At 37.1% G+C, this 17,690-nt stretch overlaps 2 protein-coding genes across 7 annotated transcripts in view; one reads left to right on the plus strand and one right to left on the minus strand.

Annotated features, from left to right (window-relative positions):
• Positions 1–15,411, plus strand: part of mier3b (mesoderm induction early response 1, family member 3 b) — a 169,071-nt gene extending 153,660 nt beyond the window's left edge. For all 5 annotated transcript variants that reach the window (XM_062025767.1, XM_062025768.1, XM_062025769.1 and 2 more), the window contains 10 exons: positions 1,329–1,451; positions 1,562–1,685; positions 5,143–5,216; positions 5,304–5,376; positions 5,456–5,604; positions 8,164–8,245; positions 8,481–8,575; positions 8,668–8,795; positions 8,883–9,037; positions 14,024–15,411. In XM_062025767.1, coding sequence (XP_061881751.1) covers positions 1,329–1,451; positions 1,562–1,685; positions 5,143–5,216; positions 5,304–5,376; positions 5,456–5,604; positions 8,164–8,245; positions 8,481–8,575; positions 8,668–8,795; positions 8,883–9,037; positions 14,024–14,493 — 1,473 coding nt within the window. In that variant the 3' untranslated portion in view covers positions 14,494–15,411. The remainder of the gene's footprint in view (positions 1–1,328; positions 1,452–1,561; positions 1,686–5,142; positions 5,217–5,303; positions 5,377–5,455; positions 5,605–8,163; positions 8,246–8,480; positions 8,576–8,667; positions 8,796–8,882; positions 9,038–14,023) is intronic.
• A 355-nt stretch (positions 15,412–15,766) lies between these two features.
• elac1 (elaC ribonuclease Z 1) overlaps positions 15,767–17,690 on the minus strand; it is a 26,258-nt gene continuing 24,334 nt past the window's right edge. The window contains exon 5 of one of the 2 annotated variants that reach the window (XM_062025773.1): positions 15,767–17,690. This exon is cut by the window's right edge and continues 94 nt beyond it. In XM_062025773.1, coding sequence (XP_061881757.1) covers positions 17,303–17,690 — 388 coding nt within the window. In that variant the 3' untranslated portion in view covers positions 15,767–17,302. The other variant, XM_062025772.1, reaches the window with a different exon arrangement.

A 17,690-nucleotide genomic window follows, 5' to 3' on the forward strand; every position in this document is an offset into this window, starting at 1 on the left:
TATTTGTGCAATTAAGGTTACATAGCTCAGCTTGTAAACATTTAGTTAAGATATTGTCTGTCAACTCTGAAGTTTGCTTTTTTTTATAGAATCCATAGGAGCTGTGGTTTAGACTGAAACATAATTGATGGAAAAAAGTTTGTTCCAAAACTATTTGATCGGTGACAGTAGTGAACAGTGAATTTGAAATATAAATATCTGAGTAACTACACATCCTAGCCAAATTAAATCAAATAGGCTTTATGTTGAAAAATATAATATTTATTTCTTTTTATAATTGTACATAGATTGAGTTTATGACCAATTTCACAAAGTGTCACAAATGACCTGTGACATGACACGTCAAGTCGCTCAGTTCAGCTCCTACCAAACATGCAGTAGCATATGTTACGTGGGCCTGAATCAATAATCGATAAGGCAATTAACTGTCGATAAATTAACAATTAGTCGGTAAGTTCGATAAATTGCCATGTGCATGCTTGAAGAGAATTCACGCTATTTGTTGCTTTCAGCACCTAAGAGCGTTTGTACCATTGCGGAATGAAAGGAAAGGGGTGAATCATCTTGTCCTCATTAAGTGTTGTTGACTCAAAATTATCGCAAAACCAAATGCCACCACAACAGTGTGCAAATGTTTCAGTTTAAACTTTTTTTTTTAAGTCCTCAAAACATATCAGACAATTGTCATGTCATGATGGTGTTTCCTCACTCGTTTTTTTCCCCTTCATATTACTTGTTAATACATCTGCTTTTAATGTATTGTTGTTATTGTAACTCTGCACTTTTGTTTATAAGGGTCCTAAATTGATTGTCAGTTAAGTCATTTACAACTCGACCGCTGCCTACATGTTCAATAGTGAAGTGCAACTTTGTCAATACTTTATTTAGCCATTTTATTTATTGCTTTGCTTGTGTAAATTTGTAATTTTTTTAGCTAAAATATTACATACAATTAAATTTTTTCCTATGCAAAGTCAATTTTAAGGGCTTAAAGGTATTTGGTTTGGACAATTTTTATGGAAATATATCCAAAGACAAAATAATAAATGCTGTCATTACTTAAATCCTTCTGGATTTAACTGTAGTGTATGTAACATATGTGTAATACACTGGTAGCTAAATGAATCATGGTATCTTCACAATTTGTTAGCTTTTGCATTTTTTTTAAACATAACATGTCAAGACTTTTAAAATAAAAAAGCTAAGTTTGCTACATGTTATTTATCTGACAATGACATCATTTTTTCTGTTATCTGGTAAATTAATTAAAATTTAAAATAAAAACACCTGTTGATTCACATGCCGACTGTTGTTTTCATCTTTACCAGGAGGGTAATATGCCTTTGGAGGAGCTGTTGGCCATCTACCGCTACGAGGCGTCAGCTGGGTCCAGTATAGACAGCTCCTCTGGAGACCTCACAGACGAGCTGCCCGACATGACTTTAGACAAGGTAAATGTCTTTTCTTTGTTTTTTTCACTTTGCGGGGGAGTCTTTCTCTTTCTGAGAAGAAGCAGCTTTTTTGTGAAATTGTTTGGTCAACTTGACTCATTTGTTCCAAGGAGGAAATTGCTAAAGACTTGTTGTCTGGCGATTACGAGGAGGAGACACAGTCTTCGGCTGATGATCTCACCCCCTCGGTCACCTCCCATGAAACCACCGATTTCTTCCCTCGGACTCTTCGATGTAAGTGATCCACTCACAATAACAATAATTGTAAAAGTATATTACAAGCAACACATAAAGTGTGTGTCTGGGGTTGAGGTGTGTACATTTATTAGGAAATAATGTATTAATAATTAAACATATCTAATATTAAAAATATGCTGTTGATATAATAAAATTAATATGATATTCAGTGTTTCCCATAAACTGCCAAGATACCTGTGGCGGTGGGGGCGTGGTTATGGGCGTGGTCACCATGACATCATCGAGTAATTTGCATAATTTAGTAATTTGCATAATTTACTACAATGATATGATTTTCTCTAAAAAGGCTCAAAAAATTTATACTTACTAATTAATAATAACAGTTTTGTTTTAAACGTCCATCCATCCATCCATCCATTTTACTAATATAATTACAACACTTTATGTACATATTTATATACAGATTTGAACAATAAGTTATTCACTGAAATATATTTATTAATTGTGGTTCTTACAAAAAATATATCTTATAAAATATAAAAGCTAAAATGTCTCTTAAAGCTCTGCCCCTTTAATTAGTGCATACTAAATAATTTATCTTTAGCCTACTACTACAACCATATTATTTACCAGCAACATAAAGTGAAACAGAGGCAGAGGTGTCCTGCCACAGTCAGTAACAAATAAACAGAAAACAGTAGTGGTCAAATACAAATAAGGCAACAAGAGAAGTATCCTACACTTCTCTTTTGTAAAGTAAATCTGAACAGCCTATATGGGCATCTACATCAACTATATGATTTGCCTGAGAAGCTGGACAAGACAAAAAATAAAATAAAATAAAAAAATATTTTTTTAAATATTTAATTTTTTTTATTTGTGGCGGACGTAATTCTTTCGTGGCGGGCCGCCACAAATAAATGAATGTGTGGGAAACACTGATATTGATGTCCAGAGATAAACAAGTATGAAATGTCGGGGGTGCACGATGATGATTTTTGTCCGTCACAAGAAATTATGACATCACACCGATAAAGCTATAACATTTTTTTAAAAATACCTCAGATTAAAGAATACTTCAATGAGGTGAGGTTACCTGTACTGTAATGCAGGTGGGTTAGGTGAGCAAATCAAGCGTTGTTTTTTCCTCCTACGTGCCTTGCCTTAAACACCCCCTGAGTTCATTGTAAACAAACATATCGTCGTCTGTGTGGAACTTTCTTCCCTGTTTCAGATGAAGACATTTTGTTGTCAAATTTTTTTTGTAACGAGTAAAACACATCGCAATACATCACATCAAACCTTATCAGCCATATAAACACCAACAACGCTACAACAGGGTTTTGAAAGCAAATGAAGACAGAAATGGTGGCGACCAACTCTTACCATTGTTGGGAGGAAAAAAAGGGTAAATAAGTTGTCGGTATTGGTCTTGAAACCGCAGAAAGTTATCGGTATCATGCAAACCTAATATGTTTTAGTTGAATTTATTTGTTTTATGGCAGCGGTGTCAAACTAGTTTTTATTGAGGGCCACATCGAAATTATGGCCGCCCTCAGGGGGAAGTTTGTATGATAGCGTATTAAAAAAATTATATATTGTAATAGCCTCGTTACACAATTTACGTAGGCAACTGTTTTTGATTATTATATTTTTTGGTAGACTGATTGATAACTTGATTTGAAATCGTAACTCAAGGTGACGAGCAGATATTTATTTTTTAATACAAAAAATGCTTGGAACATCTTGTTGCATGATCAGATAATACTAATGTGTAAAACATGCATGCAATTGAATGCAGTACAATTTTCTGTCAAAATTGAAAGAACAAGCACATTAGCCAAAAAGTGCTTTATTTCCCGCATTTCACAGGGCTACATACATTATGTGAGGCCACTTAAATGATATGGTGGACCACATAAATGTGGCAGGCTTGTTAAAATAATAAGGTAGACCGCATAAAATGTTGTGGAGGGCTACATTAAAATGGTGGTGCCGAACGACATAAAATGATGTGGCAGAACCACCACATAAGATGATGTGGTGTTCTACTAAAATTACATGAATGACATGGCGGGCCACTTAGAATATTGTGGCATGCCAAATAAAAATGATGTGGCAGACGACATGAAATGAGGTGGTGGGCCACTTAACATAGTGTAGCAGACTACATAAAATGTGGCGGGCCATTAGAATTATGCGGTGAGCCAGAGCTGGCCCCCGGGCCTCGAGTTTGACAACAGCCTTTTATGGTTATAATAAACAAACAAAAACGTCATCTTCCTTTTAAAAAATACCAACATGTGTATTATTTGTTACCAGTTGTGTGAAACCAGTTGTTTACACGTCAATATTCAGTGCTGAACACATTTATTAGACTACCTGTTTATTTTAAATCTTTACAAAACCTGTAAAACTAAAAACTATCTGTTAAATAACAAACTGAAACAACAAAATCATATGTCTTTTTCCACATATAACCAAAAACTTTTATATTGTTTCACTTTTTACTATACTTTTGCATGAACCTCATTTGGCTTTGAAATTGGCAGGTTTTTTTTTCAGGAAGGCAAGTAAATCACTTGCCTTTTTAATGAAAATTATGATTCGCACAAATGTGTGAAATAGTGATGGTTAATGCAGCAGTATGCATTAATCATTACTGAAACATAAAACATTGATTTTCTGGTGATGATGCTGGTAAATTAGGGCAACTGTGGCATAAACCTTACTTTGTTAGGCGCTGCGTGCACATACACCGCCCATTGTATTCTATATTAAAAATTAGTGCTGTCCAATATTACGATACATATATACTGTAATAGTACATAAAAATGTCTATCGTAAGATATCATTCTTTATTGTTTGTATCAAAACTTTAACATCTGGGCCGCGGCCAATGTAATTGTAGCAATGTTGCTGCTTTGTCACCTGAAATGACTTTTCGGCACTGACACATCATACGTGCAAGAGCCGGCAGGAGCATAGATGTTAACAATGTAGCAGAGACGGACAGAGAGCACAATAGAAGTTAAACCAACAAAACCTGACAATAAATTTGTGCCAGAAAGAAGGAAGAGGAACTCCTTTTTTTGGGCGGGGGGTTAAAAAATTAACCGCCGATCAACAGACAAAGAGAAATTACAGGGTCCATCTTTAAATTCATGTGTAGTCACAGCCCTAGTATGTCGAAAAAAAGGGCTGGTACTACGAAAACCTCAATGTTTTTTTAAATTTAGTTTTGTTTTTCCGCTTGTCCTTTTTATATAGAAAATGTGTTTTTAAAAATGAGAAAATATATAAGAAATTGCCATTAATTTTGGGTGTATATAATTTTAAGAAAAAAATACTATATCGTGTTATACATCGTTATCTGGATATAAAATTACCTATTTTGGGATACCTATATTTTTGTCCATATCACACAATACTATTGGTAATAGAGTACCTCTCATCTTGAACCATCTCAAAGTACATCCTTCTTTTCTCTTAGCCAATGCAATCTCTGATGGGGATAAAGATTCAGAGTGTGACGACGATGGCCCAAGTCCAGAAGACTCCAGAAAGGTACACAAAATACTAGAACACACCAAGGAGAGAGACATTGCAATAAATATAAAATATAACTCCCTCTGTGTTTGAACGGTATTATAGGAAATAATGGTGGGAGCAGAGTACCAAGCAGAGGTTCCTTCCACTGTCTGCTACTACACAGAAGGAGAGAAAGGTGACTACTCTTTCTTGTTTCTATCAGTGCTGATATTCTATGTAATTGTTGACTAAGCTCCACTTTGTTTTGGTTGCAGTGTATGAAGATGATGATGAGTTAATGTGGAGTCCAGGTGCATTGCCAGAGAGCAAGGTCAAGTGTTTCCTAACTGATGTGCTGTCTCGAACGAGCGGCGAAAAGACGGGATTTGACAAACTGGGCATGCATGTTCGAGACAATGAGCAGGTGGGTCCTTTTTTTCCATCCACTTTTACTTTGTATCTTTGGAAAACTAGTTCAGTGTGCCAAATGTGATTGAAACAAAAGTAATCTAATCTGAAATGCAGTTGGTCCAAATAGTGTTTCTGTCGCAAATGTGCAGTTGATTCGGTAATGACAGGCTGCGGAAGCAAACGAGTCATTATAAAACACGCTAAACATGAGTACAACAAAAACACGACTGAACAGTCGACCATCATTAAGTATTATGAACACTGCAGGAATTAGTTTTCTTTTCACCGTAACGCTTCCAAAAAACACAAAAATAGCGCATTAAAAACACCAAACAAGTAAAGGGTCCACACTAATGTAATACATTTATAAAAGCAGACATGTTTTTGTTAACATGAACATGATGTTAAATGTGTTTTATCCATGTGGAGACATTCAATTTTCATTATCTTCAAAGCCAAAAAGGACTCAAGTTTTTATCCCTCAAACTTCAGTTCTAAACAAAAATATCAAAAACATTTAGTTTTTTTAAATTTTGACCTCTTTGAAGGCTTTTTAAAGTTAAAGTACCAATGATTGTCACACACACACATGAGGTGTGGCGAAATTATTCTCTGCATTTGACCCATCACCCTTGATCACCCCCTGGGAGGTGAGGGGAGCAGTGAGCAGCAGCGGTGGCTGCGCCCGGGAATCATTTTTGGTGATTTAACCCCCAATTCCAACCCTTGATGCTGAGTGTCAAGCAGGGAGGTAATGGGTCCCATTTTTATAGTCTATCACAGGGGTCCTCAAGTACAAATCTTGAAGGTCCACAAATGTTATTTTGAAACAGGCTGGGTCCGTTTATTATCGGTCAAACTTATATAGTAGCAGGAGGCAGGGGCGCTGAAAAGGGGGGGTAAAGGAGACGGATTCTAGGGGCCCATGATGGAGGGGGGCCCAAAGAGGCCCCTAATGATGATGAAATTATAATACAGGGGGCCCTGTAAAGATTCTTTTCATGGGGCCCAAAATCCCTAGCGGCGACCCTGGCAGGAGGTAGGTAGTAGTTTAACATTTTCTTAAAATTAACAAAAATAAAATAAATATCCAATAAAATACATTAAAGATTTTCTTTGAAACAAAATTAAATAAGAACTGAAATAAAATAAATATTTCAGTACGTCTGGTAGCTGTGGCATCAGAGAGTGGGATTTGGTTTATTTTAGCTGTCATTTCCCCCTTTTCTTTGCCTTCTAACATGGTACCCATCACTGCAGTCAAGCATTATTTAATTATTTCTGCACCAGAGAATGGCTTCTAGTGTTTACCCAAAACCCATGCCACTCTGAGTGAGCACTCTGTTGCTATTTGTTGTTGTGTCATAGATTTAACAAAAATCTTGCTTGATGTTTCATATGACTTTTTCAGCCTCGTGATTTCTTTTTTTCTTAGCTCCGAATCATGAGGAAATGTCTCTTCAAATTCGCGGTGCTCTTTCAGATAGTGACGTTTCAGATTTTCACTTTTCACCAGAGCAACAGTACTGTTGTATATTAAACACATTGGTTTGGTACTTGCAGTAGGTAGGATGAAAACATATTGCTCTGTCCATTCTTCCTTGAAACGTCGGTTTTCCCTGTCCACCTTTCTTCTACCAGCCTGAGCCAACTTGGAGCATGCCATTGTGATTTGATTCACATTCAGTGACTGTATGTATGTATGCCTGCAGCGAAAGGTTCCATGCATGTGGCTTGAGCGCTGTATCACCCAGGTGGTAACAGCCTATCAGCGCGTCGTTGTGATAGAGATGACAACCCATACTCTGATTGGCTGATTCCGCAGCCAATCAGAGTGGCGTTCTCTCGCTCTCACTCCGTCTCTCTCTCTCTCAGAGAGAGAGAGACAGAGTGAGTGAGACACGGAGAAGTGTAAACAAACGTAGAGATATTTGACTAAAAAAAACAAAGAACGTTGACTTGCGCTAGCGATAATTCAAAGAAAAATACAATTATTATATTTTTTTATAATAATTATAATTATAAAAAAAAAAAAAATTTTTTTTTTTTTTTTTACTATAATTCGTGCTGGGTCCGGACGGACACGTCGCTGGGTCCGGACATGGACCGCGGTCCGCCTGTTGAGGATCACTGGTCTATCAGATAATCTCTCCCGTTTGTCAAATGAAGGATTTATATGTGCTGTTTGGCTTTGGGGTATTGTTAAATAACTGCCAGTGCATCGTACACCTGTGAAAGAATTTGCAAACTTTAAAATGCATGAAAAACAACATGTTTTAGGAAAAAAATATGTATAATGGAGTAACATACAAACATTTTTGCCAAAGTACAAAAAAGTTAAGTACATGTATTACCTTTTATTCTTGACTCTTTGCTTTCTTTACTAATGCATTTAATCAAGATTAATCTAAAATAATCCACAGCAACCCTGTGATTAATCTGATTTAGAAAAAAAATTTGACTGATATTATTTTGATAGACAATTCAAAATCGTTCTGTACAAATCATGCAATTTCTTCAACCAACCTCCTAATTTTCCATCACTTGACCTCTTTTTTTTCTCCTTTGGCAGGCTTTGTGTGAACTTGTTAAGTGCAACTACAATACCCACGAGGCACTCGAGCAATACTGTAGCCACCTAAAGTCCTCGAAAGGTAAGCAAAGTCATTGAATAAACTTAATTGTCACACAATAGTTGATCGTATGTGTTTCAAAGCTTGAATCGGGGATACACAATTCTGCAAAAATTGTGAAACCTGTATTTTTGCTTAAAATTAAGAGCGCGATTATTAGCACCCTTTGTTTTCACATGCACACTCGCCAATATTCATGTGCATTTCCGTCTTGTTACCATGAATATGCTGATTTTCTGCTTTGGTCTAATCATAGAAAAATCGCCGCCATGGTCGGAGGAGGAGTGCAAGAACTTTGAACATGCACTGCAGATGTACGACAAGAACTTTCACCTCATACAGAAACACAAAGTAAGTTGTGATGCCACAGCAAACTGAATTTTGTTCTCTCCCGAATGGCTCGTTTTTCCTCACCTTTTATTTATGTCTGTCTTCTCCCTCAGGTCTCAACGCGGACAGTAGCAGAATGTGTGGCGTTTTACTACATGTGGAAGAAGTCTGAGCGCTTTGACTTCTTTGTGCAGCAGAATCGCTTTGGGAAGAAAAAGTACAGCAGCTACCCTGGTGTAACGTAAGTGCACAGATTGGCAGTGAGTTTTGACGCAACCGTAATGGAAAAACACTGGGATAAATGAAATGCATCACGCTTGTTCTCCAGGGACCTGATGGACAGGCTTGTGGATGAAGCAGAGGGCCTGGCCGTTGACAGCTCGTCCTCTGTCTGCTCGGGAGGCGGCGGAGGAGGGAGGCTTGAAGCGACGACAGAACAGCAGCTCAGCTTGCTCAACTCCATCACTGCCAGCGACCTCACAGGTAAACTTTTTTCTTCTTGAACAAAATGATGACTTATCTGTTTTTTTTAATTTGCATTTAATAACTAGAAATAATAATGCACATTTTACTATTTTATTGATTTTTTCGCATTATCTCAGGATTCTAAGAACATTACTGTCATATTGAGTAAAAAACGTATTTTTTTGTTTGCAAGCCTTAAAAAAAGCACATGTTTTGAGTAAAACTCACAAGGATGCATTATATCAGGCATTAATAGCCATTTTTCATGTGTGGTTTAGGAGTTATGTTTAAATAACTGTCATATTGAGTGTGACAGTTATACTGTCATGAGTAAAACCAAATTTTTGTATTTGCAAACCTTACCAAAACACCTGATCCTAGTAAATCTCACATAGATACAATATTACAGGCATTTTTAGACGGATTGCATGTTTGGTTTTGGAGTTATGTTTATACAACTTTCATATATAGTATTACAGTTATATTGTCATTATGAGTAAAAAAACTAACTTGTGTCTTTGCAAACCTTACAAAAGATAATTTTCTAATAAAACTCACAAAGATACATTCAGGCATTATTAGACATTTTGCATGTTTGCTTTAGGAGTTATGTTTGAATACATTTTATTGCTTTTTTTGCATTATCTCAGGATTCTAAGAAGATGTCGTTGTGGCTTGTGCAGCCCTTTGAGACACTTGTGATTTAGGGCTATATAAGTAAACATTGATTGATTGATTGATTACTGTCATATTGAGTAAAAAACGACTTTTTTTGTTTGCAAGCCTTAAAAAAGCATATGTTTTGAGTAAAACTCACAAGGATGCATTATTTCAGTAGTAGTGTTCTTAGACACAAGTTAGTATTTTTTACTCATGACAATATAACTGTAATACTATATATGAAAGTTGTATAAACATAACTCCAAAACCAAACATGCAATCCATCTAAAAATGCCTGTAATATTATATCTACCGGTATGTGAGTTTAACTAAAATCAGTTGTTTTTGTAAGGTTTGCAAATACACCAATTAGGTTTTACTCATAATGACAGTGTATCTATCACACTGAACATGATTTTAGGTGGCTGGATGCTTGAATAATATTATAATGCTAAACCTTCAAAATGCACAGATAGCCTATAAGAAAATATTTATATTTATTTTCTTCAGTGTTTCCCACAGGACTGCAAGCTATCTGTGGCATTGTGTTGGGTTTCAGCATGTTTTTTTTTTTAAAGTACCTGTAGAGTGCAAAAACAAGTTGCTTTATATATCTTATATATGATGCCAAAACACTTCCAAAGTTTGCGAATAAATAGATATGATCAAAATAGTGTAGCCAACGATTACTTAAGAAAAATTACGATCCAGAAGTCTATATTTTTGAGCCTGAACATAGTGTATGAGAAATAAGTTTTAGAAGCCGAATGCTAAACGAATGCAGCTTTATTGAAAAGCTATAGCATCAACAGCATTGATAGGTGCTAAAGATACAAACTAACCATAATAAACCCTAATAAAACACTGCCCATTGTACATACAATTTGCACTCTCGCCGGGATGCCTCACATAATCCTGTTTAGATGAAGATTCAATCACAATCCTCACAAAGGGTTAGAAAAATTGCAGCAACTAGTGTCTTTTTTTATGTCACATCACTTTTTTTTAAAACGACTATCTAGAGGAGTCTAAATTAGTGATGGCCCAGTTTGGGGAAAAACCTAATTGCGCTTTTTATCTCCAATATTGCGACTCCGATTCAATTTGCGCTTTTTATATTTTATACATAAAAATGCATTAAACTGCAAAAAATAACGAGTGAAGGAGACATGTTACTTTTAGGCTGTCAACATATTCTGTCTCAAGGTGCCACACATTAGAAAAGCAATAATTTACTTCCAAAAGTATTTGGCTTTATGCAGACAGACTCAAGAGTTCAGGGGTGTCAAACTCATTTTAGCTCAGTGGCAGCATGAAGGAAAATTTATTCTGACGTGGGCCGGACTGGTAAAATTATGGTTATAGCAACCTAAAAATGCAATTTCTACAACATCAGATTGTTTGCTTTGTTTTACTTTGGCCTAAAATAGAACAAGCACATTCTGAAAATGTACATATAGCAAAGAATCCTTTTGACAAAACACTTCAAGGCAGTTAAAAATTCTGAGAAAAAAATTGGAGCAGTTGCGAAAAACACCATGATGAACACTATGAACTTAGACTTTTTCTCAATGTATCTACAAAACCATTCAACTGTAAATCACATCTATCTGGGATTAAACAAAATACAAAATAAAAAAAACTCTCCTAGGTATCAAATACCACATTTGTCATTTCCATGTATTAATCCTGTGCTAACTCAACACACCATACAAACAGCGGTAGAAACTATTCATGAGGGTTGAGTTACTCCCTGCCTTTTAGGCATCACTGTGTAAAATAAAAGCTGTGCAATTCATGAACAATTTCAAAAAACCAAAAGTATGAACTTAAGAGACTGGCAGTATTGCAGTAAATCACACAGTTCGCTTTCTTTAAATTTCCACAGAAGACAATAGTTTTTACAGAACTACATCAAGGTGCAGTGTCTCAAGTAGCATTTTAAGTGGGGTTACCCTTTTTTAAAATGTATTCCTGAAACCTGGCATCTTTTGGCTTTAACAAGTGTACCAATATCAAGTTTCACATCTAGACCAATATCAAGTTTCACATCTAGAGTGGCAGACAAGTTTGAACTCTTTGGCGTGAATGCCAGGCATCATGTTTGTAGGATACCAGGCACCGCTCAATACCATCCCTACAGTAAAATATCGGCCTGGCAGCGTCATGCTGTGGGGATGGTTTTCAGCGGCAGGAACTGGGAGACGAGTCAGGATAGAGGGAAAGATGAATGCAGCAATGTACAGAGACATCCTGGATGAAAACCAACACTTGTCATCCAAGATGATAGGTGCTGCAAAGAGGAATGGGTGATACTGCCCAAAGATACATGTGCCCAGCTTATGGCATCGTATTCAAAATGATTTGAGGCTGTAATTGCTGTGCATTTAACAATGTATGCAAAGGCTGTGAATGCCCCTGTAGATGTGGTTTTTGTTTTTGTTTTAATACATTTGCTATTAAAAAAAACTTAAAAACCCTTTCCACATTACTATTATGTGGTATTATCTGTAAAGTTGTGAGAACAAAAATTAATCCATTTTGGAATAAGGCTGTAACGTAACAAAATGTGGAAAAATTGAAGCGCTGTGAATACACTGCTGTTCAAAAGTTTGGGGTCATATTGAAATGTCCTTATTTTTGAAGGAAAAGCACTGTACTTTTCAATGAAGATAACTTTAAACTAGTCTTAACTTTAAAGAAATACACTCTATACATTGCTAATGTGGTAAATGACTATTCTAGCTGCAAATGTCTGGTTTTTGGTGCAATATCTACATAGGTGTATAGAGGCCCACTTCCAGCAACTATCACTCCAGTGTTATAATGGTACAATGTGTTTGCTCATTGGCTCAGAAGGCTAATTGATGATTAGAAAACCCTTGTGCAATCATGTTCACACATCTGAAAACAGTTTAGCTCGTTACAGAAGCTACAAAACTGACCTTCCTTTGAGCAGATTGAGTTTCTGGAGCATCACATTTGTGGGGTCAATTAAACGCTCAAAATGGCCAGAAAAAGAGAACTTTCATCTGAAACTCGACAGTCTATTCTTGTTCTTAGAAATGAAGGCTATTCAACAAAATTGTTTGGGTGACCCCAAACTTTTGAACGGTAGTGTACTTCTCGGATGCACTGTATTACCTAAATTTGTTTTCACGCAAAAACCCTCATTTTTAAGGTGTGATGACTTTTATTTTGCCGTGGTGGAGCGCCATGATCAATTACATGTAAGGGAAACCCTCAATCGACAAATCTGTTGATTAATTTAATAATGGAATAAATCATAATTTACAACCTGAATTTTAGGGAAACTATTTATATTTTTTTTACAAATGCACATAACATTGAATTTGCACTTTTGCCATGGCAGCATCATTACTGTGTAGCCTTGATCTAGTAGGTAATAGATAATATAGAAGCAAACTCAACATAAAGACTCAAAAGTATGATACATTGAGTGACAATGTATTCAACATGTACACATTTAAAAAGGTATTAATTGTTGATTGGGGGGGTGTATATTGTAGCGTCCCGGAAGAGTTAGTGCTGCAAGGGGTTCTGGGTATTTGTTATGTTGTGTTTATGTTGTGTTACGGTGCGGATGTTCTCCCGAAATGTGTTTGTCATTCTTGTTTGGTGTGGGTTCACAGTGTGGAGCATATTTGTAACAGTGTTAAAGTTGTTTATACGAACACCCTCAGTGTGACCTGTATGGCTGTTGACCAAGTATGCCTTGCATTCACTTGTGTGTGTGAAAGCTGCATATATTACGCTGTTTGTATGGAGGAAAAGCAGACGTGACGACAGGTTGTAGAGGACGCTAAAGGCGGTGCCTTTAAGGCACGTCCCCTATAATGTTGTCTGGGAGAAATTCGGGAGAATGGTTGCCCCTGGAGATTTTCGGGAGGGGCACTGAAATTCGGGAGTCTCCCGGGAAAATCGGGAGGTTGAAACCAATACCGATAATTTCCGATATTACATTTTAAAGCATTTATCGGCCGATAATATCGGACATCTCTATAAATGAGTATTAATTAAACGAATGTTCAAAGCAACAATATACAAATCCAAGCTTTTTTTCTAATGAATGTTTGCAGCCCCAACAGTTTGCATGCGAATGTTCAATGAATGTTACTTTCTCTCATACACTATTTCAAGCAAGTCAGGGTTCCTCTGCTCATAAACCCTCTTCAGCCAAAGCTGACCGGCAGCATTAGAGTTTTTGGGAGGTACGCTTCAAGGTCCGCAGGGGGTTCACAGGGGGAGGAGCAAGCCGGTGTCGCTCATGATGGAGCGTTAAGAACAATAGCGGACTTAACCCTGAGCTTTGTGTCTTTCCAGCGCTGAGCAACAGCGTGGCGACCGTGTGCAGCCCAGCAGAGGTGTTGGAGTCGTACAGCTTCCCCCCCCTGGAGTCTCTCCACCGCGCCTCCCTCAGCCACGACGAGCCGCTCGGCTTCCCTTCCAACGGCGCCGACTCCGACTGTCTCAACATGCTGGACGCCGGCTTCTACCACTCGGACCTGGGCCAGCTGGGCGGCGTGTGCGTCAACAAAGACTGCGAGCGTCCCTCCAAGAGACTCAAGATGGCGCTGCCGGACTCCTATATTGGCGACGTCTCCGTAAGCAACCTCGGCGTGGACTTTGAAGCCCGCCGGACGCCGGCGCACCACCACCGCATAACCTCCGCCAAAATGGCCGTGTCGGTAACGGACTTCGGGAGCTTGGCGGCCGGCGGCGAGCCCAACGGCTTCTTGGGGGCGCACGCACGCCATCACACGCAGCACGCTGCAGCACTTCAGTCAGAGTGATCTTCCTTTTTTTTGTCTTGTACATAGACTGACCTCACAGGAGAATATATAGATATATAAATATATATATATATAAATATGTACATAATATACTTTTCTTTTTTGTCTAATATGACATCAGTGATGTCTCTCATAGAACTAAGAATCTTGATTTCTCTCAAGAGTTTATAACAGCCATTTTATTGACTTGTTTGTCGCCGTGGTAACGTCCATGTCCAGTACACTAGGGGGAGGCCGCGTGATCGTCCTACTTCTCTTTTTTTTTTTTTTTTCCCTGCCATTCTTCGCAGCTGCCAAAATGATCCTCGTTCTTGGTGCTCGTCGCGCTTACTTCAAGTGGTACTTTATTTGTTGTTCAGTCTCTTGGTTTACAGGTACTTTTGCAGTAAAGCAGGCCGTCGCAATGTTAGTTTGTAGCTTCTGTCCGAACTCTTGCTTTGTTACATTCTACACGCTTTATGACTCCACTTAAGGGGTGTTACTTTTTGTAGGGCGGTTTTGGAATACACACTTTTATTCTCAACATAATTAGAAAATTATCATCAATTTTTTTCGTTTAAAAACCACACAATTGCTAGTCAAAGACGTTAACCTTGCAAGATAATCGGGTTTTATGGTATCAACTTTAAAGCCGTGAAGTGGAAATTAGTGACAGTTGTACTTTTTGTTTTTACTCTTATTTTCAATTATGTTAAAGAAACATTACTTTTTTTTCATGAATAATGTATCTGGTGGCTGAAATGGCTTTTAAGTCATCGAAGTGGCGCCGGGTTGTAATTTGTTACCCATTTTTTTGTTTTTTCCCCTTTTTTAAAAAAACTAAAATATTTTCAAACATGACTTATTTACCTAAAGGGACATGGGGGAAATTTTTTTTTTTATAATTTTTTATTTTTTATTTTTTAGACAAACTTTCTCGTGCCCACGAAAAACTTTTTATAAAGTTATTAAAAAAAAATTATTATTTTTTAAAAATTTTTTTAGACATGCATCTCGTGCGCAAAAGAAACTATCTCTTGCGCACAAGAAAGTTTCTCGTGCGCACGATACATGTCTAAAAAAAAATTAGTTTTTAATTATAATTTTATTTTTTATTTTTTTTAGACATGTATCTCGTGTGCAAGAAAAACTATCTTGTTCGCACAAGATACATGTCCAAAAAAAAAAAAAAAATTCTAGTTTTTTTTAATAACTTTATAAAAAGTTTCTTGTGTGTACATGTACATGTCTTTAAAAAAAAATTTTTTTCCTCCATGTCCCTTTAGGGCCTCCGTACTTATTTGCAAATGTTCTGAACCACCTTTAGAAAAAGTACAACATTATTAATTCCTGAGCATGGCAGAAATATTGTCCAAAAAAAAATGTTTTTAAAAAAAAAGTTTTTCTACATTTTACTTTCCAGTTGCAAAATGTTTCACAAAGTTATTTTTTTTTCCTTATCCCTCAGTTTTACTCCCATCAGTATTAAGGTTGTGTGCGGCCCACGCAAGTATGCGCTAGCAGAAAGGTGATTGTACTCGCTGTTTACGTCGTGTCTATGCATCGTTGCTGTGAATGGTTCATTTTCAGGGCTCCTCCTGTTACATGACGTCTTTCATGTAAATAACCATTTAGCAACTTAGCCTTTTAAAAAGTCTAATACCTGACCTCTAATTGTGAATTATATGTTCATACGATTATTTCCTTCCAATGGCCATATGTTGTATATATGTACAGGATTTTCAAAGTTTTGCATTTGACTTTTTGGGTTTATTTTTTTGTATTTTTATTTTCACAAGTTAGTTTGCTCTATGCATGCTGGGCGCATCTGATTCCCCCAAAACAACAAATTATAATTAGTGTTGTTTTCTAAAGTCGCATTGTTTAAAAAAAACTATCCTACATGTCGTCTATATTTGCCTCGGTGGTAAAGAGATGCTGCTGCTCTTGAGGAAGTTTATTTTATTTTATTTTTATTTTTTTAAAGCATAATGCAGTAGATCCAGCTCTTAGTAGCTTTAGCGGTGCAGTGCTATTTATTTCACTTGTGGTTTGTACAAGACACTTGTCAGAATGTAAAGGCCATTAAGTCGTAGATTGAAGTAGCATAATGCTCATCACCCTGTGAACTCTGGCGAAAAATGTGATATTTTATTGACGTGTGTGTGAGTGTGTGAATGACTGTGTGAGCACTAAGCAAATTTTATTTTATATTTTCTATTGTCATTTAAGGTTTAAAATATTTTAAAAAGGTTATAGCAGTTGTGGTTTTGGATAAGACATTTAAATGATAAATCCATAGAAAACACATTTGTGAATAAAGAAGCTACAGAAATGTATATGGAGAATTGTAGACAATCAAAGGTATCACTAAGAAATGTTGAAGTTATCTATTGTTTATAAAAATTGTACAGACATTGACAGTTTTTTTTCCTTTTATTCTCCTTTTGTTGAAACATTTTTGTATTTTCTGTTCTACTTTAATACCTTGTGTACAGATCCAGAAATAAAAGCTCTGGGAAAATAAGCAGAAATCTTTGATTTCAGGGTAAAACTTTACATGAAAGATACATCATTTTCAATGTTTGGGCTACTATCAGCAACAGGTTTGTGTTTAAAACTATTAAAAGGTATTTTTTAGGGACCATAATTGGAGAATGCGAGCATTGATGTCCTCTCTCACATCTTCAAACTTGTTCCGTAACAAAGAACTTGATTAGAGGATTTTTTTTAAGCTGACCATAACAGGCTGATTGATAACTTATTTTCTTTACATTCAGCTTTGTAGAAAAGAAACCAATGACAAAAATGACAGTTGAACTTAATAAGGTTACTTAGGTCTGTGCAAAGGAATGGAGATGGTGAGAAAGTCCTCAGCCAGAATGACGTCCACGCCATCATCAAGTAGGACTTGTTCAGCCTGACGTTGGAGCTCAGTGACATCATCAGTATCATCTTCATGGCGCTGCAGTGAACTGGGTTTGTACCTCTGACTAAAATGATACAACGCCAACTTTTTGGCGCGGCAGGCCCGCGCCAACTCCGCCGCCATCTGAGGTGTGCTGTGTCCGTGCTCCACCGCCTTGTCCCTGTGCTCGTCCCCCAGCGTGGCCTCGTGGACCAGGAGGTCGGCCCCCTGGCAGACCCTCACGGGTGCTTCACCCAACGCCGAGCTGCAGTCCCCCAGAATGCACACCTTCCTCCCGGGGATGCTTTCT

The sequence above is a fragment of the Entelurus aequoreus genome, linkage group LG17 (genome assembly GCF_033978785.1).
Source record: "Entelurus aequoreus isolate RoL-2023_Sb linkage group LG17, RoL_Eaeq_v1.1, whole genome shotgun sequence".
In the NCBI taxonomy this organism is placed as follows: Eukaryota; Metazoa; Chordata; class Actinopteri; order Syngnathiformes; family Syngnathidae; genus Entelurus; species Entelurus aequoreus.